At 47.1% G+C, this 23,194-nt stretch overlaps 1 protein-coding gene across 1 annotated transcript in view; it reads right to left on the bottom strand.

Moving 5' to 3' along the window:
* PAK2 (p21 (RAC1) activated kinase 2) overlaps positions 1 to 23,194 on the bottom strand; it is a 1,353,994-nt gene that overhangs the window by 252,880 nt on the left and 1,077,920 nt on the right. Inside the window, exon 12 of the mRNA XM_069618088.1 lies at positions 19,071 to 19,170. Within this exon, the coding sequence (XP_069474189.1) occupies positions 19,071 to 19,170 (100 nt within the window). The remainder of the gene's footprint in view (positions 1 to 19,070; positions 19,171 to 23,194) is intronic.

Here is a 23,194-nt window from a genome sequence, read left to right as displayed (position 1 = left end):
CCTAAGGGGGAAAAAAAAAGACATTTTAAACAAAGAAAGGCATGCAGGATAGCAACAAAACTAAAGAACAGCAAAAAGACCTACCTGAACAATATCAAACAGGCCGGCGTCAGTGAAGAAACTCGACCGCACTCGCCCATGAAAGACAACGCGCCCCTGCAAAGAAGGCAGGACGGAGAGCACGCCTAATTCTACCACAAGGTGAGGAGAGGGCGCCAGAGAGACTGAAAGCATATGGGGGTGGAGGGAGGATACTTATCCCAGTCAGTCTTGAACACAGTCCTCCTGTATTTTCAGGCAGAAACTTCCCCGCAGACCACATCAGGGCAAAGCTGAGAAGCATACCAGCGAGTAACCGAGCTGGGTGGAGTCCCTGTGGATACCAGGTGAGTGTAACAAGGAGTGAAATAGGCTGAAACGGATCTGGAGTCAGGGGGGGGGCTTCTTAAGCAGCGGGATGACAATCGCATACTTGAGGGAGGCCGGAATCACTCCAGTAGAAAGGGAGGTATTAACTGATTTAGTCAGATTACCAATAAAATAGGGCAAAATAGCTTTAATAATAGAAAGATGGATAGGATCATGAAGAGGAGAAGACTTCAACTTGGAGACAGCCATTGAGAAAGATGGGAAAAGCAGACCAAGAAGCAGTTGTAGAAGATTCTACGGGAAGCACAGAGGGAACAGATACATCAGGAGGAGCATGACCAATATTGACCAATATTGAACCTAATGGTGTTGTGTCTACAAAGAAATAGGAGTCCCAGAGATCTTGAGAGGAAATCACAGGATCAGATGCCAAAATGGAAAGTCCCCGGACTGCATTAAAAAAGATCTCGGGATAAATTGCCAGAGGCTTCAAAGAGCGAGGCATAATAAGATTGATTAGCACTGATAATAGCACCGTGGTACTGAAGAACAATTTGGGACAGTGATTTTGCCAGAGGTGGTATAGGAAAGTCGCCATTTATGTTCAAAAGGTCTGCGCTGCAGACAAAGGGCATTGTTCGTCTGCAGTGGCAGTGTTCACTCCGGGGACAATCTGAAGGCATTTGCAGAAATGGGAGACAGTACGCTTGGGCTACTGTTTGCAGTGCCCATACATCGGAAGTAATGGCACGCCATTGTTGCAGATGCTGGGTCAATCTGACTCCCACTGGGGTCTTGCGAACAAAGTACTCAGAGGTTTTGAGGCCAACAGCAAGAAGGGGGTTGCTGCCTGCACAGTCTTTCTTTCACGACCTCTTGTGGCACGTGTAAATCTACTTTGTTCTTGCTTTTGTACCATCTGACCTCTTCCCCTTTGACCAAAGGAGGAGTAATAACGAAAGGACTGCCCTTTCCAACTGTATGAGGGTGGGTGCTGTTGCGGCTGGCTGCCCCCCACAGATTTAGCTGCAGCCTTTGAAGCCTGCAGTGTCTCTAGGCTGGTGTCTGCCTTGGGGCCAAATAGATTGGACCCATCAAAGGGCATATCTAGGAGCCTTGACTGTACATCAGGGGAGAAACCATATTTACACAGCCATGCAAACCGCCCGATTACTGCACTAGACACCATGCATCTGCCGACGCAATCCAATGCGTCTATTCCCGATTGAAGGGATTGACAGGAAGCCTCCTTTCCGTCATTAATCAGATTATTAAACCCCTGCCTCTTCCATCTCCCCTTCAGGAATGTTTTTCTGTATCTTGTGAAATTATTCCATAAAGTGTAGTTTTATTTTACCAGTGCACAAGATGTGTTCATGGCTTTTAATGCCATACTTTCTGGAGAAAATACGCTTTTCGCAAGGGTGTCATAACGTTTATCGTCCCCATCTGAAGGGATGGTTTGATAAGCTGCGGCTTTGGTTGTTGAAGTTGCTGCTTGTGCTACTAAGCTCTGTTGGATGCTTAAAAAGAAAATCAAGGCCAACAGAAGGCTTGCACTTTTTTACTAACTCCTTATTTACAGCCAGGGTGGTGTCTTTTTTTCTTTGAGATTTTTTATTGGATTTTTTTGGGCTGTATGGAATGGCGGCACCACCTCCTTAGGAGGACCCCTTTTCTAAGAGGTCTTAAGACATTCTGAGTAATATCCTTTGCAGGGCGACCCCAACCTAAATATTCTATCATCCTATTCGTTACAGTCCTATAATTAGTCTTTTATAATGTGCTATATTACTGGAGACCAGTCTCCAAGCACGGGACCAGGATTCAAACCTGTGTTGCTCTGCCTGTCTTGCTTCAAAGGCAAACACGTTATCCCTGAGCTATCCTCCTGACCCTATAGGCTGCATTTGGGGAGGATGCACATCTGGTTTGTCAAATTCAACTTCAAGGGAGATCTCCAAGCCACTTGCATCTTTCAGGCATGAGGCTATGCCTTCTAGCTACGATTCTTCTGAAATCAATTCTTCTGGAACATTTGGTGTTCCAAAACGTTCAAACCCGAAGGGGACGCTGTCAGCCCACTCCTCGAAAAATGGATCTAAAACTTTAAGAAATCCATTTCCGGTTGGGGTTTAAATTTTGAAGTCAACTCCGAGGTCGATGTCCAAGGTCCTCTGACTCCTTAGAGGAGGATATCACTGAAGCCTTTTGCTTCGATGTCAACTCGACGGTACTCGAGTAGACATCAGAGAGGCCTTTTGACACAGCTTTTGGGTATGCAGGTCAAAGCCTTATTCTATACCCTGCCGGGATTGGAGGACGAAGTGGGATCAATAGTCTTCTTTGGCTCCTTCGAGTGAACAGGGGGCACCTCCTTCGAAAACACCTCTAACATTTACTCACTGAAATGTTCCCAATCAGCCGCGGAGGTGGTCTTCTGGGGAAAACAAACCAGATGTCTGACGGGTGAGGAATCCAATGACAACAGACAATGGTGTTTTTTACTCTTCTTCCGGGAAGATGGAGGTGTGAAGGGAATGACTCCCGAATCTCTAACTCTTAGAATGTTTGGAGCGTTTTTTGGGCGTTTTCGGAGATGTGTCTCTAGTTGAAAACATACTTTCTGAAGATTTTCTTTCTGAAGGGGCACAGGACAGTTTTCGAAACCGACCAACCTACGGCGAGCTTCGACCTTTTTTTCTTCAATGCCTTACTGGTCATTGATTGGCAGGAGCCACATACAAGGCCTTCACGGTTTTCGCCGCTGCACCAGATAAATCCTGTGCTGATCAGTGATCGAAATCTTTGAATCACAGTCCGCACAGCTCTTAAAGGCCGTTTTTGACATTGTGATCAAATAAAAAGAGAATAAAATATTACGATGGTCGAAGACATTTGCTGAGGCTAGTCGAACAGTTCTGACAGTGCGCTGTGCATGCGAGAAAACTAAACAAAGGCTACAGGCGTAGTGTGGGCTATTTTATATCATCATCAACGTCACATCCGGACGTGGGAAAGGTAACCATCAAGGGACAGACTATGATGCCACACAGTGCCCCTGTTGTCGAACATTTTTCCAAGACTGCAAAGTAGGAGACAAGCAGATCTAAGATGAGGAATTTGTGGGAGGACACAATCGATTAGAATACATTTGTAGTTTTATACATTCCTGTCTAAATTGAAGTATTGTGCATTATATTGTGTGCACTCTTTGAGGATCCCTTACTCCACTCTCACGCTTGAGAATAGGCTTCACTGCTCTCCACATTTACCTTGACTGGGTTTTGGCTAACATCTCAGAGTTCCTCGTTCACTACAACTAAGGTGGCCTCCTAAAAACTGTCAACCAGGCCAGATTCTAGAAATCAATCTTAATAGTTGCCTTAGAACGTCTACGTTCTGAATTGCTCTTGAACGGAGCTACAGGTAACCAAAAGACTGCTTACATGTCCAAAACAGTGATTTGTCTTGTTCCTGTGAGTTAAAAGAAGCGAAGCAGTGAATGGTGTGGTGGTCTAGGAATGAGAGTCTGACCAGACTTAGGCATGATTTTGACTAAAGACTTTTTAAACAGAAAATAAAAACCATCTATGCCTAACTAGAGTTAGTTTCCCCTACCTCAAACCACTAAAAGCTTATGCCGGTCAGGAGGTCCGTGTAGTCCAAAATGAAATGTTCCGTCCAAGTCAAACTCCTATCCTATTCCCTACCACCAAAAAACAAATCCTAATCGAAGAGTTCCTTCTACACCCCAGGAGAAGGACTCCGTTCTCCTGGGTACAAGTCTTTCAAGGATCAATGTTCTCCAGAGTTTCAAGAAAGTTTCAAGCTTTTAACTAAAAAAAAAAAAAACTTCAACTTTCCCAAAAAGTGAACACAGTTCCATGAACCTCTTATGGGGCTATGAGAATGCCTCCCCTCTCCTAGCTGATTCACACTTCTCTGTAAGTAGTCGTCCAGGCTATGTCACTTTTAAAGTCTTCAACAAATCTTGCAGCTCCCTCCAAGGGCTTCTTATACACTATTCTCTACTTACTTTTACCTTGCCCCCACTAGGACGATAAAGTGGTTCCCTGGGTCCATCTCGACCTCTCAGCACCACACGCTTGTGGAACTGGCCAGGGAACAAAAGGATTCGCTACTTTCTCTTCTTCTTTCTCACAATCTCGAGGTTTCCCAGCCCCTCCACCACAGTGGTTGCAGGACTGTTCTCTCTTCTTCTTCGGCCTGTTTGATCTTGCGGCCTCAGCGCAATTGTTGAACTGCACGGTCCACCCATGACCGGTCCTGTCAACACCTCTTTGTCTCCGCTTCTGGTGCACCGGCTCCCAGCCGACTCAAAGATGCTTCTCGGGCACCCAGCTGTTCATCTCAAATACTCTGGAGACCAGCCTCACTGCAGTCTCCCGAAACCCAGCATAAACCTTGCAGCCTTCTCGTCAGCGTCCTTGCATACCAGGTTCTCCTTCCAGATTCAAAACAGAACCTCTTCCAACTTCACTCACTAGTCCCTTATTAGTCTATTTCATATAGCTTGGACGTCCCCAGCGTAACATCGGTCTGACAGACAGAAGCTGTGGGAACACTTCACGCTTCTCTGTAATGTTCTCATGCTCTTTGTCTCAGTCTTTTCAACGTTCAATAAAGGGGTAGTCTGTCTTCCTTCAATGCTCTTCCTTGCAGTACTGCTAAAGGAAAGGCTAGAATTAGCTAACCCGTCTAACCTGGGCTTTTAAACAAGATCAGGAATAACAGACTAAGAAGAAAGGGTATGGGCACTGTATGCATTAGCATTTCCAAATAACTTCACAGATCTTATAGGCTTTGGAGTCTCAAGGGAGTAGAGTAAACAAGCTCCTTAATGGGATGAGAATCTTTATCCCCCAGAAGGATTAGGCATTATTACTACCATGTGGTGTTTAGGGTTAAAGAGGCATTGTCCCAGACTTGCACCCTTGTGCCTAGGAGGGGAGTTCCTCCTCATGAGGTCCTCCCACGTGTTCCCACCCCCAGGGGAAATTTGGATAGCGGTCTTACCTCTCTGGCCTCATGGAAGGTACTGCCCTGTGGGGTGAAGTCTCACACTCTGGTGGTTCGTCACACTGGATAGTCAATGGGTGGAAGGATCACTGTGTGTGGAGGCAGGAGTCGGGTAAATGGTGAGCTCAGTGAAGTTCTGGCCATAGGCCCTTTCCCGCCTTAACAGGGAGTCACGCTTTGATGCTTTTGGCCCCTGGTTGCAGATACCTTGGGCTGGATGCCCAGGTGAGACTGAATAAGCAAGTCAGTTGCTCACACAACCCTGCGGAAGCCAATCACAGTGCTTCAGGTGTTGTAAAGGCAGCCTCTTGCTTGGCATCTTGTAGAGAACCAGGAGCTGGGGAATACGGTTTTCTTAGCAGGCTTTCACCTCATTGATGTGGTATAGCTGGGAAGGTTTTCTACAATCAGCAGCCTGTTGGGAGTTTGTATGCAAGGTGTGACAACATCCATAATGACATTTGGTCAATGCCATCTCCTCAGTAAATTGATAAGGGTGGTGGGGAGTAACACCATGACCGTCTTCTACTTCAAAAGTGGGTAGTTTGGCTACTTTATTATAGGCTTTCTTAGGGTGGGACTGGGCATTTTGAATATTAGTTTACCAAGCTTCAGACCTTCAATATGTATTCCTGGGTATTTTGTACCCTGGGGTAATAGCTGGTCTGTTGAGTCTCGGGCCCCTCCTACTCATGATATCTAGGACATCCTTTGGGTTCTGCTCATATGCCAGCTCAAACAGCGAGAATCCTGTAGATTATTGGGGTTTCTCTCCCTCACAGCAAAAAGAGCACAGTGGATTAAATTGGCCCAGCTTTTTCCATCCTCGGCCACCAGTCTTCTCATGATGTGCCCGAGTGCTCGGTTAAACAACCAGCCCATCACTCTGCCGATAAGCTGATGTTCTCAGGGTCTTGATCTTTATGAGGTTTTGCATTTCTTCCACCAGTTTGGACATGAAACTGCTGCCCTGTTATGAATATTTATGTAGGGAACCAGACTTGGGTGAAGAAAGGAATTGGCATCTTGGGTATAGCTTTGGTATTGTTACTTTGCAAGGAGAAAGCCTGTACATATCTGATGGTTTAGTCTAGGATCACTAGGATCTGCTTGTCCCTGAAGAGCGCCAGGGGTCCCACGATATCCATGCCGATTCATTAGAATGGGATATCTATGATGGGAAATAATTATAGTGGGTGCCCTGGGCAAGTCATCCAGCAATTTTTATAGTAGAATCTCACACGATGTGGGGGATCATTGTTATCCACCCCTAAATCAGACTCCAAGATGGGTAGGCAATCTGTACAATTTAGCAAGTTTCAGATCCATCCATCTTAAGCTTCTGCTGTCATTCATACATCTCAAAACTAGATCTCCTTTGTATTCTCATGATTATTCTCACCCAACACCTGGTAAATAAACCTTGAAGCTATACCAAATCTTCGAAGAAAGCAATAAAAGCACTTTGTGCAATTGCGCAGGTTGCCATGGAGGGGTTCCGGGGGGGGGGGGGTTCTGCACCCAGCTGGCTAGGAAGGAGAGCTCAAGTCTCGTCTAAACAGGTTCACCCCTGTTCCTCCAAAACTATCCAGGACCACATCGACTCCCTGGCTGACTTTTGCAACCACTCCTTCACCTCTGGAGTCTTCCCATGCCCCCTTAAGCACTCCCTTGTGTACCCTCTTCTTAAGAAACCCTCTTCTGACCCCTCCTGCCCGACTATCGCCCAATCTCCATCACTCCCTTCCTGGGCAAGCTCCTGGAGAAACTGGCCATCTCCCAGCTTAACCTCCATGCTGAATCTGTTGTTAGTCTTCATGACCATCAATCTGGCTTCAGAGCTGCCAGAAGCACAGAAACTGCTCTCCTGAACATCCGTTGAGGACCTGCTCTCAAACCTCGACTCCAACACTCCGTGTGTTCTCATTCTGCTCAATCTCTCTTCTGCCTTTGACACTGTCAACCATGCCATCCTGCTCAACCGTCTCCGTGATAACCTGGGTATCACTGGTCAGGCTCTGGCGTGGCTGACCTCTTCTCTCCTCTCCAATCGACCCTCCCAGGTCCAACTGGGGTCCTTCCTCTCTGACATCTTTTTATATACCTGTGGTGTCCCCCAGGGATCTAATCTCTCTCCCTGGCTTTTCAACCAGTATCTGGCACTCCTTGCCCACCGCATCGCCGCTCTCTGCCCCAACTTTCAGTGCTATGCGGACGATACCCAGCTCATTTTCAGGCTACCCTCGGCCTCCTCCTCTCCTTCCCTCATCTCTGACTGTCTGCTATCCAGGAATGGTGTGCCGCCAATGACCTCTGCCTTAATGCCAGTAAGACTGAGATTCTACTCATCGGCGCACCCACTCCCTCCTTCCCTGCAGCTCTCTGCCAGCCTCTCTTGGCCCTCTTCCTGCTCCTACCTGCAAGGCAAAAAACCTCAGGGTCATCTTCGACTCTACACTCTCCTTCTCTCCTCATATATCTGATGTCTCTAAGAAGTCACACTACCAGCTGCACCTCCTCAGAGGTATTCTTCCCTTCCTCTCCTTCCCCCAGAAGCTCACTGTCTCCCGAGCCCTGGTTCTCTTGAAGCTGGACTACTGTAACAGCCTCTATCTTAATCTGCCTGCCTCCACTCTCCGCCCTCTGCAACTCATCCAGAACAGGACTGCGAGACTTGTCCTTGGCCTCAAGCCCAGGGACTGTATCTCTCCAGAACTGAAATCTCTACACTGGCTCCCAGTGGCTGTGAGGATTAAGTTCAAAACCCTCTGCATTGTCCACAAGGCCTTCTGGGGCCTGGGGCCTAAATACCTTCAACTCTCTCTTCCTAAATATCTTCCTTCCCGAGCCCTTCGCTCATCCGTCTCCAACTCCCTCAGGGTCAGCCACTTCTCGAAGCAACGAGCTGGGGGTAGATCTCTCTCCGCGGCAGGGGCCTCCCTCTGGAACAGCCTTCCTGCCTCCCTGAAACTTGAGGAGAACCATCTCCGGTTCCGGAAGCACCTCAAAACCTTCCTCTTTGCTTCTGCTTTCTCTCTCCCTCTCCCCCGCTAAATTCTTCACTGAAACTGGACTGAATCTGCAACTGGGCCACTCTCTCCGACCTCGGTCCTTGGCCCAGCCACTCTCCACTTGCACTGCCTCCCTGGCAACCCCTGCACTGCGGGACTGTCTCTGTATCCCTACAGCCCCCCCTCCCCAGCACTTGTCTGCACTTACCTTGCACTTGCCACCAGCTGGCCCTATTATTCTACTTACCCTGTACTGCACTCCCCCCCCCCCCATTCGCCTTGCACTTTTCCCTCCCCCTTCCCCTGCACTTGCGCGATCTAAATGACACCTGGCCTAGTAGGATCGTTGTCTGTCTTCCCCTTGTTCCCCCTCCCTGCCTCGTCGCGCCTTGAAACACTTGTGTACAGGCGCGTTACAAATGCCAGATCATATCATAAGTCTGACACCTGTTCCAACAACCCTCATCAGTTTACCTCAAAGAAAAAGCAAAGCTCAATCCAAATATTCTGGGATATTTACAATGTGCAAATCAAGTGCAATATCAGGCAGAAAGTGTTAAGTGAAAAAATAGCTGAAGCTAATTTTGTCCTAATCTTAATCCATTTAATCATCAGCAAAAAAAATCAATTAACTTTTTTTGTTAGGCAGAATCCTGTACAGTGCCCTTACGGATCACTACACACAATTAAGACTACAAGTGGTAATACAAGGTCACCTTTGGCACAAGCCTGTACTACTAAGTTAAAGTGGTAGCAGTAGCGGAGCAGCCAGGCTTATCTCAAGAGTATATGAGCAGTAGCAGAGATTACACAAACTGACCACAATTACTGTGACTCAAGCAAACACTGACTCAAGGTTTCAGGTAAAAAAATAAGTACATTTATTTTTAAACCATTCGTTATGTACACAACACTTCTATAAATTCAAAACCACACGTACAAAACACTACAAACAACCAATTCTCTTGGCACAGAATAACTCAAGGTAAGTACCTTATGTTTTGGCGGACCGGTGTTGTGAAACAAAAGACGTTACTGGGAATACATACGCAATCACTTTTTGACAGCTCGGTCGTATTAAAGAAACGTGCATCAGCGGGAAGAAATGTTACCGGGGCAAAAACACACTTAGCACCTGGGCTAACAAAAGAGTTGGGGGCAAAAATCATAGGCAATACTTTTGTCAAGGCAGACAGAATCAGAGAACACTTGCTGACAGAAATACAAAAGTCAATAGGCCGGAGCCAGTGTCAAGTGGAACCGGGTTCCTGTTGTCGAGGATCACACAGTCCAAGATTCAACGTTGCCAGGAGTACTTGGATATTGTCAACAGAGGAAGCAAAAGTTATAAGAGGGAAAGAAGACAAGGGCAAGCCTTGGAGGAAGAGAAAAGGGATTCACCCTAGTTCCTCGAAGCAGAACACAGTACCCTTTTCAAATAAGAAGCTGGTGCCAAGGCAGTTGTTCCTAGTAGTTTCCTGCAGACCCACGGTTCCTGGTGCTTCGGTCGTGGAGACGAGAAGGACGACGACTGGAGGGGTCTGCGCCACTCAGGGATGAAGCCAGCAGCAGCGACTGAATAAAAGGTGCGCTCCTTTAAAAACAGGATAGGCTCTTCAGATGGCTATTAGGACCACTACAGCAGTATGCAGAGATTTTGACCACGAAGAGAATCCTCTGGCTGTGGAAGATGAGCTGGCTGACCCCACCAGGCTCAAGGGAAGAAGACTCCGTACTGGATCTTCTCTGGTCGTCGAAGGGTAGATAGCTCAGGACTGCAGCAGGCCTTCACCAGGACGGGGTAGTTGCAGCAGCCGTCTTCTCCGCTTCTCTTCGGTTCCTTGTAGTTCCAGTGGCGACCGACTTCCAGCCCAAGAGTCCTGCCTTTTATGCGAAAATCTCTCATTCACACAGCCTGGCTGTCAATCACGCAGCAGGGGGGTTGTCCAGCCCGGACAACCACCTCAGCCAATCATGGCAAAGTGTGCGACTTGGGTTTCCTAGGATACCCTGTGCAGGGGGTGACTACACCCCTCCCTCACATTCAGCCCACCTAGACACCCAGGCACCCAGAGGAGGGCTTCTTGGCAGAAGCCTGCCAAAAGACAGTGAACAAAGAAGGCAAACCTGGTTTGCCGCACAAAGTAAAACACAAGAAGGACTTTAAGGAAAAAGAAATGGCGAATAAACCTGACCAGAGCCAAAAGAACGAGTATTTGGTCAAGCGGGTTTATGTTCGAGGCTAATATAGCCTAAAACAATACCACGTTTATATAGTATAATCGCGGTAGAAAAGTTAGGGTAGATGCCACTGCCACCAGCCAAGTCTAAATGTTAAAAGAGCAAAATGCTCCAGGAGGGACAGATAAAAAGGGCTAACGATTAACCCTTTCCAATACTCCATGTAAGATGGGGTGTACTGGATCTGTGGTTATTTGACTATGTAAAGTTAATGGCAACTTTACCCTTTTCTAGGGGACAGTAGTCAGCCCCAGAAATGGAGTTGGTGGGAAGTCTCAAAGACAACCCTGTGTCACTGCACTGAAGGTGCTGTGTAACACACAAAAGAGTGGGGCTACTCAAGTGGTGTGCTCCAGAGTCCGCAATCACAAAAACAGATGATACACATGGCAAAACACAGGTAAGAGTGGGGGGAAAAGCTCACACTCTTACCAAGTGGAAAAAAGTAAACTCCAATAATCCAGCAAAGCTGCTGAGGGACTCACTAGGTAAGGGAAATTAGCCAATGAATGAGAATTCTCCCTAACAATTTTAAAAACTCAAAAAATTGTTAAGCTAAAAGAAGCGATAGGGAGTGTATTTTGCTGCATCCATTGGTATTGGTTTCACTATTTTGGTGGTGGCAAGGGCACAATCTCGCACCATGTGCTTCATGGAGAAATTGAGAGTCTTGTTGAGACTTGTTTTACATGCTCAACTGACCTGTGCGCCGATCCACTGCCAAAGACAAAATAATAGTTGGCAAACATCTGTGCACTAAATTCCAAACTGAAAGAGATGGTAGTAAAAATATGACTTTCAGAAAGAGTGGCCTGGAGCAACAATGGGCAAGTCCTCTGTGAGACAAATGCCTTGCGCCCAAAATTGCAGTGGATCAGTTGCCTCCTAACCATTCCCCTCCTCCACCAGCAACGCGTCGGTGGGGCATGAGAATTCCTGGGCATCCGATTTCAGAGGGGATAGATGGTGGAGGCACGAATGACTGCAGTATCGACCCATCCCTGGAGGCGCGGCAGATCGCAGATGGCACAGTCCCGCTGAGTGAACACAATTATGAAACAGCCCTTTCTGACTTGGCTTTTAGAGGCAACATTGAAAAGGCAATAGATCATTATCTGACAGAGAGCACAGCTGATGGTATCTCAAACTCCACCCTTTGGGATGCCATGAAGGATGTCATTAGGGGACAGTTAATTGCCCACACTTTAACACCGGGCGAAGCTCAGAAGAATCAGCCAGAAATGTGAGAAGGTGCATAAACAAAAATGCTCCCCCCAAAATCGCAGTAGGACTTAAGAATAGCATGTAACCAACTTGAAGCGCATCTCACAAGTAATTTTCAAAACCAGACAATCTTATGCTAAGGGCAATAAAGCCAACAAATTCCTTGTGCGTAAACTCAAAGAATTTTTTTTGAGAAACACGATCATGGGCCTTATAGAGTTGGTCTTCGACAGTGGTTAAATTCTCTACACTGAGAAGACTAAAGTGGAGCTAACAGGGCAGTTTATTGAAACATTTGTTTCAGCCTTGTGCACTCCACACCTTCAAGGTGGATGTGTACAGGAAGCAAATCTACCTAATTTGACACACTTTTTTTTATACAAAATCTTTAAGCCTCAGTTGATCAAACCCCTCCCCAATTTGGTCAACTCTCGGAAACAGGCTGCATCAACACCCTCTTATGGAGGAGCCCTCCACAATATCAATCCAGAAACCGAGGAAGGACCCCACCCCCAATCTATACTAGTCTCATCAACCCATCACACCACTGAATATTGATGCTAAAACTTACTTGAAAATCTTAGCTGGCAGGCTCACCAATTTGCTACCAGAGTTAGTGGGTCTGGACCACACAGGGTTTTATTCCAGGTAAATGCACCCATAATAATATAAGGCATGCCTTTAATAAGATAGAAATAGCCAGAAGTAAAACAAAACAAGGGGTTCTTGCCTCAGACGGTATCAAAGCCTTTGATAGGCTAGACGGGTCCTTTATCAACCAGGTTTTAAGGGAACATAATTTCAGCCCAGTGGTTCAACAAATGATCCTTGCCAACCACAGTTTCCCTACTATTAGAGTATGGGTCAATCATAAACTCACTAATGCCATCACAATCTCGCTGGACACTACACAAGGGGGTTCTTCATCCTTGTTCATTTTTACTCTTGCTATGGAGCCTTTTGCAATAAGAATCAGGGTCCACCCAGAAGTCAAGGGAGTGGTTGTCAAAGGAGTGCCGTATAAAATCTCGCTTTTTGGCAACGTCTTGCTCCCCCTTGCAGACCTAGTGCATTCCCTCAGAGCAGTTGTGTTTGAGCTGGGGCACTTTGAACTGTCACTTATCTCAAATACTGTGGCCTTAGGGTTTCTATCCCAGAGGAGGATCTATCTGCACTTGCGGAACACTGCCTGTTGAATTGGGTGGGCGACTAGAGTCCTTAACTGGATGTGTATTTCTATCGATACAACTGCACCAACCTTTTTAAAGACCTAATTAATGACTTGCAGAAATGGGGTATGCAGGAAATCTCTTTAAAGGGGACTATTACTCCAGTCAAGATGAATCTTGCACCTTTCCTCTTAGGATCCCTCTTGCAACACTTAGGCACCTGCAGAGTAAAATCCTGAACTTCATCCGTGCAGGTAATAACCCCTGAATCCCGAGGTTTGTAATGCTGGCTTATGTTAGGGGGTGGGGGAGCAGGGGATATTTGGGCAGCCCAGATCTTATCAGATATACAGCAGCCCAGATTTCACACACATGCTCCTGGTGGGATTCTATCTGCCCCCTCCCATCCAAGTGAGACCTTATTGAGCAAACTATGTCTCATCACATTATACCAATTACCCTTAATTGACTCCACTAAATTCAAGGCCCCCCGATCTCTCTACTCTATCCACGCACCGTGCTTTACTGGAGGAGCGCCCTCAAGAGCTGGGGGTACACATCCCATAGCACCTTTGTCTCCTATTGTAGGTTACCCGAATTCACTCCGGGATTTGGGGGCCCAGTCCTTCACTCAGATACAGCTTTATCACAACTATTCACTTCTATCCTTCGCTGACTGCAAAGCTGCCTTTTATAGAGAAAAGGGGGAAAGGCTCGGATACATTCAACCTCAACATTGGATTACCAAGTCAGTACTGAGGGCGGGCTGCCACTACTCACTCTCTGAGAGCACCGGAACTGACAGGATTTCTAAGTTATATAGACTGCTGGATATGAATTTGACAGCCAGGCACACGTAGATGGCTAATTGGGTGGTAGTCCCATTTACAGTATCTGGGCGGAGATATGGTCCTGTATTCATGCTTCCTCTAAACGTGTCACTAATAGAGTGCATGGATAAGTTACGCTGTATGTGGTACCGGACTCCCCTAAGCCTTAATAGGATCAATGATGCCCTGGACCCTTCTTGTTGGAGTAATTGTGGCATGGTGGGTAGTTATTCCCGTATGTGGTGGGTGTTCCTCATTGCTCTGAACTTTTTGTTGGAAATCTTGCATTGCGTCAAGACGATTACAGGTATCTAGTTACCCGTGGACACAATGGTTGGTGGCTCACTTGGGTAGTTCGGGTGAAGGGGTTTATCCTAATTCGGGGCATCTCGCAAAACTGATAACGCACCTGCTGGTGGCAAGGCTTTGTGGTGGGTTGAGATCTGGGACATCTTGGTGGCGGAGAAAGTAACCGCCCAATTGAACAATCAACTGCCTAGCTATCTTAATAGTTGGTTATCGTTTATTAAATATTCCAGGGATTAGCCATCCTATTTGTTTGCCTCCTTAAGGATTATCCTTTCTTGTGACATAAGTCAGTCAAAGAAGGATGGTCTGGAGGGTTGCCCAGAGCAATGCCAGTGGTTATGATTAATTCAAAACCTTCCAGCCATCACCTCTTTATTTTTGCATATGTTATCCCACTACACAACCACAGGGACATACTGAATGTTAGTTCATTTAGGATAGGTGATGAGGGTATGCTAGGGTTGAAGTGGGCTAACAGGGAATTGTGCATCCAGTCGTGGGTGCAATTGTGTTTAACAATGGCAGTCAGAGCATTGGTTATCTTTCATCATACAGCCTTGTTGAAAGTATACAAAATTTAAAATTCAGATTCAATAAAAGCATATACGACAGCTGAAAATTGTGGCCAACCTTTCAATATAGCAGCACTCACGATTTAGTGCCCTCCGCCTCCTACAAAACGGTTGTAGGGCCAGGTATAAAGTGTAATATTACACAATTTTCTTTTTAGATTAAACATGTGCAACAACTATAGAAAGTTTGATTCTGAAGCCTTAAGAAATACTTCATCGTGTACAGTAACAGAGGGTTGAAGGCAGAATTGAATACAACTGACAGCATTGAAGAGAACACAAAAGCAATGGAGAGCACCACCGAAAAGCCATGATGGGGTTAACAGGATAAATAATGAAAGGCTATTTCAAACACTTAATAAGGCAAAGCATTTCTAAATCTGATAGAGTTCCAGGCTTGCATTCAAGAGTTCCTTTTTGAAAAGCACATTGTTCATGAATGGTCTAAGACCTGGTAGGCAGAGGTTCAGAAGGCCAGCCTAGTTTCTTGGAACAGCGTAACTTCTGGACAAGCCAGACCAATCAAGGTAGCTTATGGCAGGCGGTCAAGACTAAGTCTCAGGAGGGGTGAGGGCGACTTAAAGACCTCAATGAGAACACAGAGCAAGGACACTTACAAGTTACTCCCAGACAGGTGCTTATATCAAAAATAAACATTTATTACAAGGCCTTTGTAACTCAACACAGAAAAAGAATCACAGCAATCCAACACAATACAATCAATACAAGATATATACAAGACCATTGGGGTCTAAAAGGTAAAAGGCACGAAATATATTCACAATCTAGAGGGGAAGGAAAATAGGCAGTGCAGATAGTCTTTAGTCCCCTTCAACATCAAACACACCTAAGAGGCAGCAAACCCTAAGAAGAGAGGAGCCTTATGCTCAATAGTACATGTAGTGCAGGCGCACAGAGTTGTTCCAATGGGCAAAACGGGGTCTCTTCAGGGGTCTCTAGCAGCTCAGGAAGGTGGGTGAGGCGATGAATAGATTCCCACTATTCGAGGAGGGCCTTCACTTGAAGGCAGAGGTGATTCCAAGGTTCAAGAATAGTTTGCTAGTTCGCACTAGCAGTGGAAATGAGAGGGACCCCCAGGGGCCACTTGTGCGTAATAATGACTGGAGGCGCTAGGGGCCACCGGTTAAGGTTAGGGTTACTCACCGGCCCCAGGCACACTGCAGACCAAACTTTGCCAGTCGAGTCCACTTCGGTTGCGGGTTCTACTGCAGCAATAGGACGGGTCTGCTGCTTTCAGTTCCGAAGATACAGTGAGGATTCCCAAATGGGACAGTGGCGATTTATCCGCTCCTGATGGATGGATCAGGCCAGTTTCACTGCAGCAGGCTTCAGGGGCAAGAGGGTCACAAATGCAACACACCTGCAAAGATCGTCGCCGTGGCTGGGCAACACGGTAACCGCGTTTACTCCGGTCCTGGCGCACTCGTCTCACTTCAGACCTGGGAATGCCAAGTGTTCAAAATTCGGTGTTAGGGTGCCGGAAACACTGAGCTAGCAGTATACTAAGTTTCGAGGGCCTCCTTGAAACAACGGCAGAGACAGAGCAAAGGTCCTGCATAAGCTGGTCAGCCCACTGGATGGCCCAGTGACACTTCCGAGAAGGCTTACTTGCAGGTTTTGTTGAAGGTGGCAAGAATAGTTGGGTCCCACTATTCTAATGGGTCGAAGCATCTTCGCAGACCTTCAAGGACGACCAGATGCAGAGGGGTCCCACAAGACGACAGCGGGCTCAGGGTGCCAAACTCTCCAGCGGTTCACCAGCGGTTCCTCAACTCGGCTTCTTAGTTTCAGGATATTTGGATCCTATCCTTCGTTCAGTGAGAACTCCAGAGATTGACATGGTATTGGTGTTTTAAGCCTCCTCTTATCCAAAGTTCCCTTTGCACCAAAACGGAGAGGACCCAACGGGAGATCTGCTCACAAACCCACATTCCATACGTGGACTAATCATGGACCACAGTGGTCCCAGTCATTCATAGCACTCCAGACTCTCTGGCACCCAGGATGTGTATTGGGGACAGACACCTCAGCCCACATCCTGGAGGCACACACACAAGGCATGCAGAAGCCTGCGAAAGCTGGCGTTTTGCGGGAAACTGCATGTCCAAATAAGGACTGACCCGGGTCGACTCGACCTAGGTAAGGAAAAGGGGCAAGATGGCCAAAGGATAGGACAAAGAACCTTGTGGCATGGCCATTTTGGAGCCAGGCCACCTATTCGTGCCAAACGCGGTTAACGTGGTTTAAATGGCAGGAAAGGGTTAACATTACATGAAAAGATAAGCTGCCACCAGCACTGTACATGACACATATGCACATCTCCAAAAAAGTCCCACGAGAATTTCTAGGGTCTTTGTAATTGACTAGGAGACCCAAGTGCACTGTATTGTAGGTACATTGTGCACTTGTTACATGTTGCAGAAAAGTTGCAACATTGGAAAAGGATTAAGGGAAACAAAGTCTCCCAGTACTGTCTGTCCTAAGGGCATGTCAGTTTCCCCCATAAAAAGTGAGCGAAAGCCCAGGAGGAGTGCAGCAGAAGGCTGTGCTTCTCTGGCAAAGTCAGACTAGAGCAACAAAAGGTTTGGGGGTGTACAACTGGAGGAAAAATTACATATAAAATGAAATCTTTCCTAACACCATCCAGCTGACCTTTCGTATCCAGTGACCAGAATTGCCCAACTGTCCTTGCCATCCGGTGACCAGAACTGCCAAGCTGTTTGCTGTAAAGCGCCCCCGCCGTGTGGTGACCAGACCCTGTTGACTGTCCAAAATCCCAGATTCAAAAGTGGACTGAGTATCCTGCATCCCATAACCCATAGTCTACCCCATCTTGACCCTTTTGTCTGTATTACACTCTCGGAGCAATCCTATCTATACCCTGGTAACTTGTTAAAACTGTGCACCCTGCCCTTGACTTTCTAAGTGCTAGCACCATCTCTCTTTTCATTTCCGTCTGGTGTAAATCATAAGCCCTTAGTTATATTGTGAGTAATCACACTAATTTCCACTTAAAGTTGAGCGCTGTGGTGATAAGGTTGACCTCACGAATCAACCTTGGAGCTTACTGCGTTCCTCTTTAACAATATAGTCTAGATCATTTAGTTTCATTTGCCTTTCTTTCAAAACCGATTTTCTCACTTTTAACTGCTATATTTTCCTAAAACCGGACCTCATTCCGTCCTGAAAATCTCATCCAAATCTTCAACTACCACTATCCTTTCACTTTTATATTGTCCCTATGATATACATCTTTCCCCCAACCCAGAAACCGCATTGCAAATCAGAGTATTTCACCCGTTTTTCAAAGAAACCTTTTCTGGCATTCTAAATGGGAATTAGGAAAATTGCAAGTTTTCCAAAGTGTCCTTTGGCTGCAGCATGTTTTAACTTCCACTCATTTTGGAATTGTATGCTTCTTGTTGATCCATTGCCTTGTGATTGCTAGTGTTTGTGCATTGTTGCCTCAGTGAGAAATATTTACTTCAAAGTTTTAACTGCATATTCATTATTTGTCATTTCTGCGTGTTATTTCATGCTATTGCAAAGGGTTTAAAATGTGCCTCTTATTTTATGAGGGAAGGTCGGATTTTGATTCTGTTTTCTGACCCTTATTCCGGACTACCTGCTTCTTCCTATCCACTCAGAATTTGATTAATTGTGGGTTGAGGGAACATTGCAGGGGGAAACCTTAATTTGGGTGCTATGTATCCTAATGCAAAAAGTGCTCCTATTCATTCGTGCTTTGTATATGTTTTACTAGAAGATTAATCAAGTGTATTTCTTCAATTTTCATTGTAATTATCACCCCATTGGTGATTGCTACCGCATATTAAAAATGTTATGATTTCATTTTAAAAATAAATAAATAAATATTGTATTTTCACCAACCGGCCTGGTTTATGGTCCATTGAGACCTGGGGTATTTGTAAAAGGGGGTATGATACGAGTTGTGTACCACCTCAAATTGAATTCGCATAAAATAAAGAAAAAGGCAGCTAAGTTGTGCGCTACATATCCTAGCCTAGGCTGAGACCAAGTTGTGCGTCGCCCGATTGAAATCCTTAACAGCTGGACTGTAGAGTTGGGTTGTCAATGTTAAAGTTCATTGGTCACAAAAGTCTCATCATTAAGATGTTTAAGAATGTGGCATTGTAACAATTATTTTACACAGTAGCATTTTCAAGTACAGATAAAATCTCAAATCTGTTTAATATGAAAACTCATAAGAAAGAATGAGAAAAAATTAAAAACGAGTTCACATATTTAATAATTACTCACTCAGTTTGACAGAGCCATCCATTCCAAGCAGCACATTGTCACTCTTTATATCTCTGTGAATGACTTGATTGGCGTGTAGAAATTCCAATGCCTGCAAACACTGCACAATGGCAAAAAAAGATTTTTTTACAAGCTGTGGGAGTCAAAAAACATATCAATGGTAGGAGATAGAGGAAGATATGATGGGGATGAGTGAGGTTTAGGGTTGACTGGTGGGATGAGGATGACTGAGCATAGAGTAGGATATGAAAGGGAAGGGGTAAATTAAGTAATAGAAAGAACATGTGAACTTTGAATTCTGTGGAGACAGATTTGCACATCATTTAGGTGATTGCGACTGTTGAAATAGATTTCCAAAATCACCGCCGGGGAAGGATTTTTGGAGGCCACACCATTATAGTGAACAGGGAAGACACAAAGATTAGCCAAACCAAATCAAGTTAAGGTAGCATAACGGCAAGGTTTAGTCTAAAGGAAGGTTGGGAGAGTGGTGTAGGGTTACTTGAGACCACAGAGAACACCACCAATGCTGCTAGTTAGACAAGTAAAACCTACAGTGTATTAGGCCTTTAAAACACATACCAAGCAATATGTTTAGTCAAATATTCACACCAAAACTAATAAAAAACAGATATATATGGTCCACCCTTATGAGAAATTTATTAGCATGTGATTCAATGTGCAGTAAAACCATTACAAGTTACTCACCATAGTGACCAATGTACTCTTAGTCCTTAGTCTCCTTTCCTCCTTACTGTATGGGCATCCCTTCCTAGGGACACGAGACCGCACCTTTTTCACCAGAAAAAACACCTTCCCCTTTAAATTTAGAGGTGCGTGGGGGTGCGGCCCTGGCAGTATGCGCTACCCTGACTCTGCCCACCGGCACCACCACTCAGTCCCCATTGACGCGTCGACAATATTTAACATTGCCTAATGACACCAGTATTATCAGGGGGGAGGATGGTGGGACGTATGGAGGAGTCACTATGGTGACTAACTAGCAATTACTCGTCCCCTTTCCTCCATATTGTATGGGCGATTACAACTGGATGTAGCCCCAGGTTGGAGAGGAAACCCTCCTTAAGCGAACAAGTTCCTCAGAACCGCCTGTCCGAATGCTGCGTCTGACTTATAGCTGGCGTCCAAACAATAATGCTTACGAAAAAAACTGAAGGGGTGGCCCAGGTAACTGCCCCCCTGCTTATGACCTGCCACAGAACCTGGCGATCGAACGCGATGGCTGTGGCCTTGGCTCTGACAGCGTGAGCGTGCATGTTGGCTGGCAGCGGCTTGCACTGCCCCTTAAATGCCTCCTTGATGGCCGCAACCATCCACCTTGCAATGAACCTTCGATGCCTGATAACCAGGTCTGGAGCCCCCAAAAGGTGACAAATAGTGTGTCCAACTTGCGGAAGCCCTTAGCCCTATCCAGATAGAATTTCAGAGTGTGTCTGGGATCCAGACAATGCAAGACTGAGCCTCTTCCTTGGGGTCAACGAAGTAGGTAGGTAAGACTTATTTCCTCATACAGATGGAAAGCGGAGGGTACCTTAGGTAGGAACGCCGGGTGAGTCTGCAGGACCACCTTACCCCTGTGGAAAGTGGTATAGGGTTCTGAAGCCACCAGAGCCTGGATCTCACTGACTCTGCTAGCAGAGGTGAGACCTACTAGCAGAGCTGTCTTGATGGCGCCTGCGGACATCAGGCTGGTCACCATTGGCTCGAAGGGCTCGAAGGGTTTGTGCGTCAAGGCGCCCAACATCATATTAAGGTCCCACACAGGGTGGGGCTTCCTCATGTGCGGGTAAATCCTGGACAAGCCCATTAGAAGTTTCTTGATTATCGGGTTGGAAGAGGAGAAAACCTCCTCCTCTGAATTCCTGTAGGCTCCAATAGCTGCCAGATAGGTATGACATGTGTCCACCTGCACGCCTGAGTGGGTAAGGTGTGCCGAGAAAGAGAGCACATTGTCCAGTGTGCACGTCAGGGGGTTTCGATCTCCTTAGAATCTGCCCAGTGACAGAACCTGCTCCATTTGCTCTTGTATTTGCTCCTAGTGGGCTTGCTCCTAGCGCCCTGAATAATCTCCAGGTTGGCCTGCGATAGGCTCAGGTGTTTGAGGGTGATCTGCTCAGGAACTACGCTGTGAGGGCTAGCTTCTGAGGGGCGGGGTGGGGAACCCTGCCCCCCTGCTAGAACAGGAGAGGTGCTGGGCCCAGCGGGCGGTGAATGGGTGGTTTGTGCGAGAGGCTGAACAATTCGGAGAAACAGTCACGCTGGCCACCTAGGCATTATCACTATGATGCTGAGGTGACTAGCCTCCTTTATCCTGCGGAGTACCCTGGGGATCAGGGGTGTGGGTGGAAAGGCATAGGCTGTCCTGCCCTCCCATTGAATCTGCATGGCATCACCCAGGGAGTCGGGGCACTGTCCCTGCCAAGATACGAACTACTGGCACTTCCTGTTCTTCCAGGAGGCAAATAGATCCACCTGACGATGGCCCCATGTGTTGAAGACCACCTGCATCACTCAGTCGTAATTGTCCACTCCCAGCCTGGTGAGCCTTTCAGCTTCCAAGTTGGCCTTCCCCGGGAGGTGGACGGCCCCGAGGTAGATGTTTTCCAGGGCTCATTCCAACATGCAGACCGCTAGGGTGCACAGCGGAGGGGACCTGGTACTCCTCCGCTTGTTGACACAGTAGATGTTGGTGGAGTTGTCGGTCTGGATCAGGACAGTCTTGCTCCCTATATGCGGGAGAAAGGAACTCGTGGCTAGCAAGATGGCTTTGAGCTCCAGCCAGTTGGTATGTGACTCCTGCACCTGCCGGGTCCAGAGACTGTGGATGTTGTGGTTGTCCAGAGCTATATGTCTCTGCTATAAAAGCTGGCAGATCATCTTGAATTTTTGCAGGGGTAAGGAGAGGTTGAGGGTGGAGAGGTCCAGCACAATTCTCAGGCCCGCCTGGTTCTTCTGAATGGCGAAAATCCTGGAGTAGAAGCCTGTCCGAAAGCCGCATCAGATCTGGAGCCGGCATCCAAACAGTAATGCTTGCAGAAAGCCGAGGGAGAGGCACAAGTGGCCGCCCTCCTGATTACTTGCCAAGGGACATGGCGCTGGAATGCAATGGCCGTTGCCTTGGCCCAACTGCGCAGGCATGCATGTTGGCCGGGAGCGGCTTATGCTGGTCTTCGTACACTTCCTTGATGGCAGAGACCATCCAGCAGGATATGGATGCCTTAGAGGCCTGCTAGCCTGGCCTCGAGCCTCCGAAAGTGACAGAGCGTCTGACTTCCGAAAGCCCCTGGACCTGTCCAACTAGAATTTTAGGGCACGCCGACATCCAGGCAGTGCAGTACTCTCTGTGCTTCATCCTTGGGATCGGGAAAGAACATAGGAAGGACTATTTCTTCGTTCAAGTGAAATGCAGATGGAACCTTGGGTAGAAATGCCAGGTGCGTCCGCATGACTACCTTGTCCTTGTGAAAGGTGGTAATATGGTTCAGAGGCGACCAGCGCCTGGATCTCGTTGACTCTGCAAGCCGATGTAAGACCAATTAATAAGGCCGTCTTGATGGTGACCAGCCTAATGTCCACGGACACCATTGGCTCAAATGGTTTGTGCGCCAGGGCGCCCATGACTATGTCAAGGTCCCACACAGGGTGCGGTCTCCTGACGGGTGGGTAGAGCCTAGCGAGATCCGTCACATGTTTCCTGACTATAGAGTTGGAGGAGGAAAAGATGCCCTCCTCCAAGTTCCTGTAAGCGCCCATGGCTGCAAGGTATGTGCAGCAGGTGTCCACCTGTATACCTGAAGGAGCGAGGTGCACCGAAAAGGAGAGCACGTCGTCCAAACTGCAGGCCAAGGGGTCGATTCCCTTGGAGTCTGCCCAGTGGCAAAATCTGGTCCATTTGCTTTTGTACTGGGCCCTGGTGGCCTTGCTCCTGGCGCCCTGTATGATCTCCAGATTGGCCTGTGATAGGCTAAGGTGCCGAAGCGTTACCTGCTCAGGTACAAGGCTGTGAGGGCTAGTCTCCCCGGAGCGGGGTGGATGATTCTGCCCCCCCCTGCTGTGCCAGAAGATGTGCTGGACCAGTCGGAAGGTGTATGGGGGCACCTCGA

Source organism: Ambystoma mexicanum, chromosome 10 (genome assembly GCF_040938575.1).
Source record: "Ambystoma mexicanum isolate Mex_15411 chromosome 10, UKY_AmexF1_1, whole genome shotgun sequence".
Taxonomy (NCBI): domain Eukaryota; kingdom Metazoa; phylum Chordata; class Amphibia; order Caudata; family Ambystomatidae; genus Ambystoma; species Ambystoma mexicanum.
Note: the sequence above shows the minus strand (reverse complement) of the source record. Positions and strands in the feature narration are given on the sequence as shown.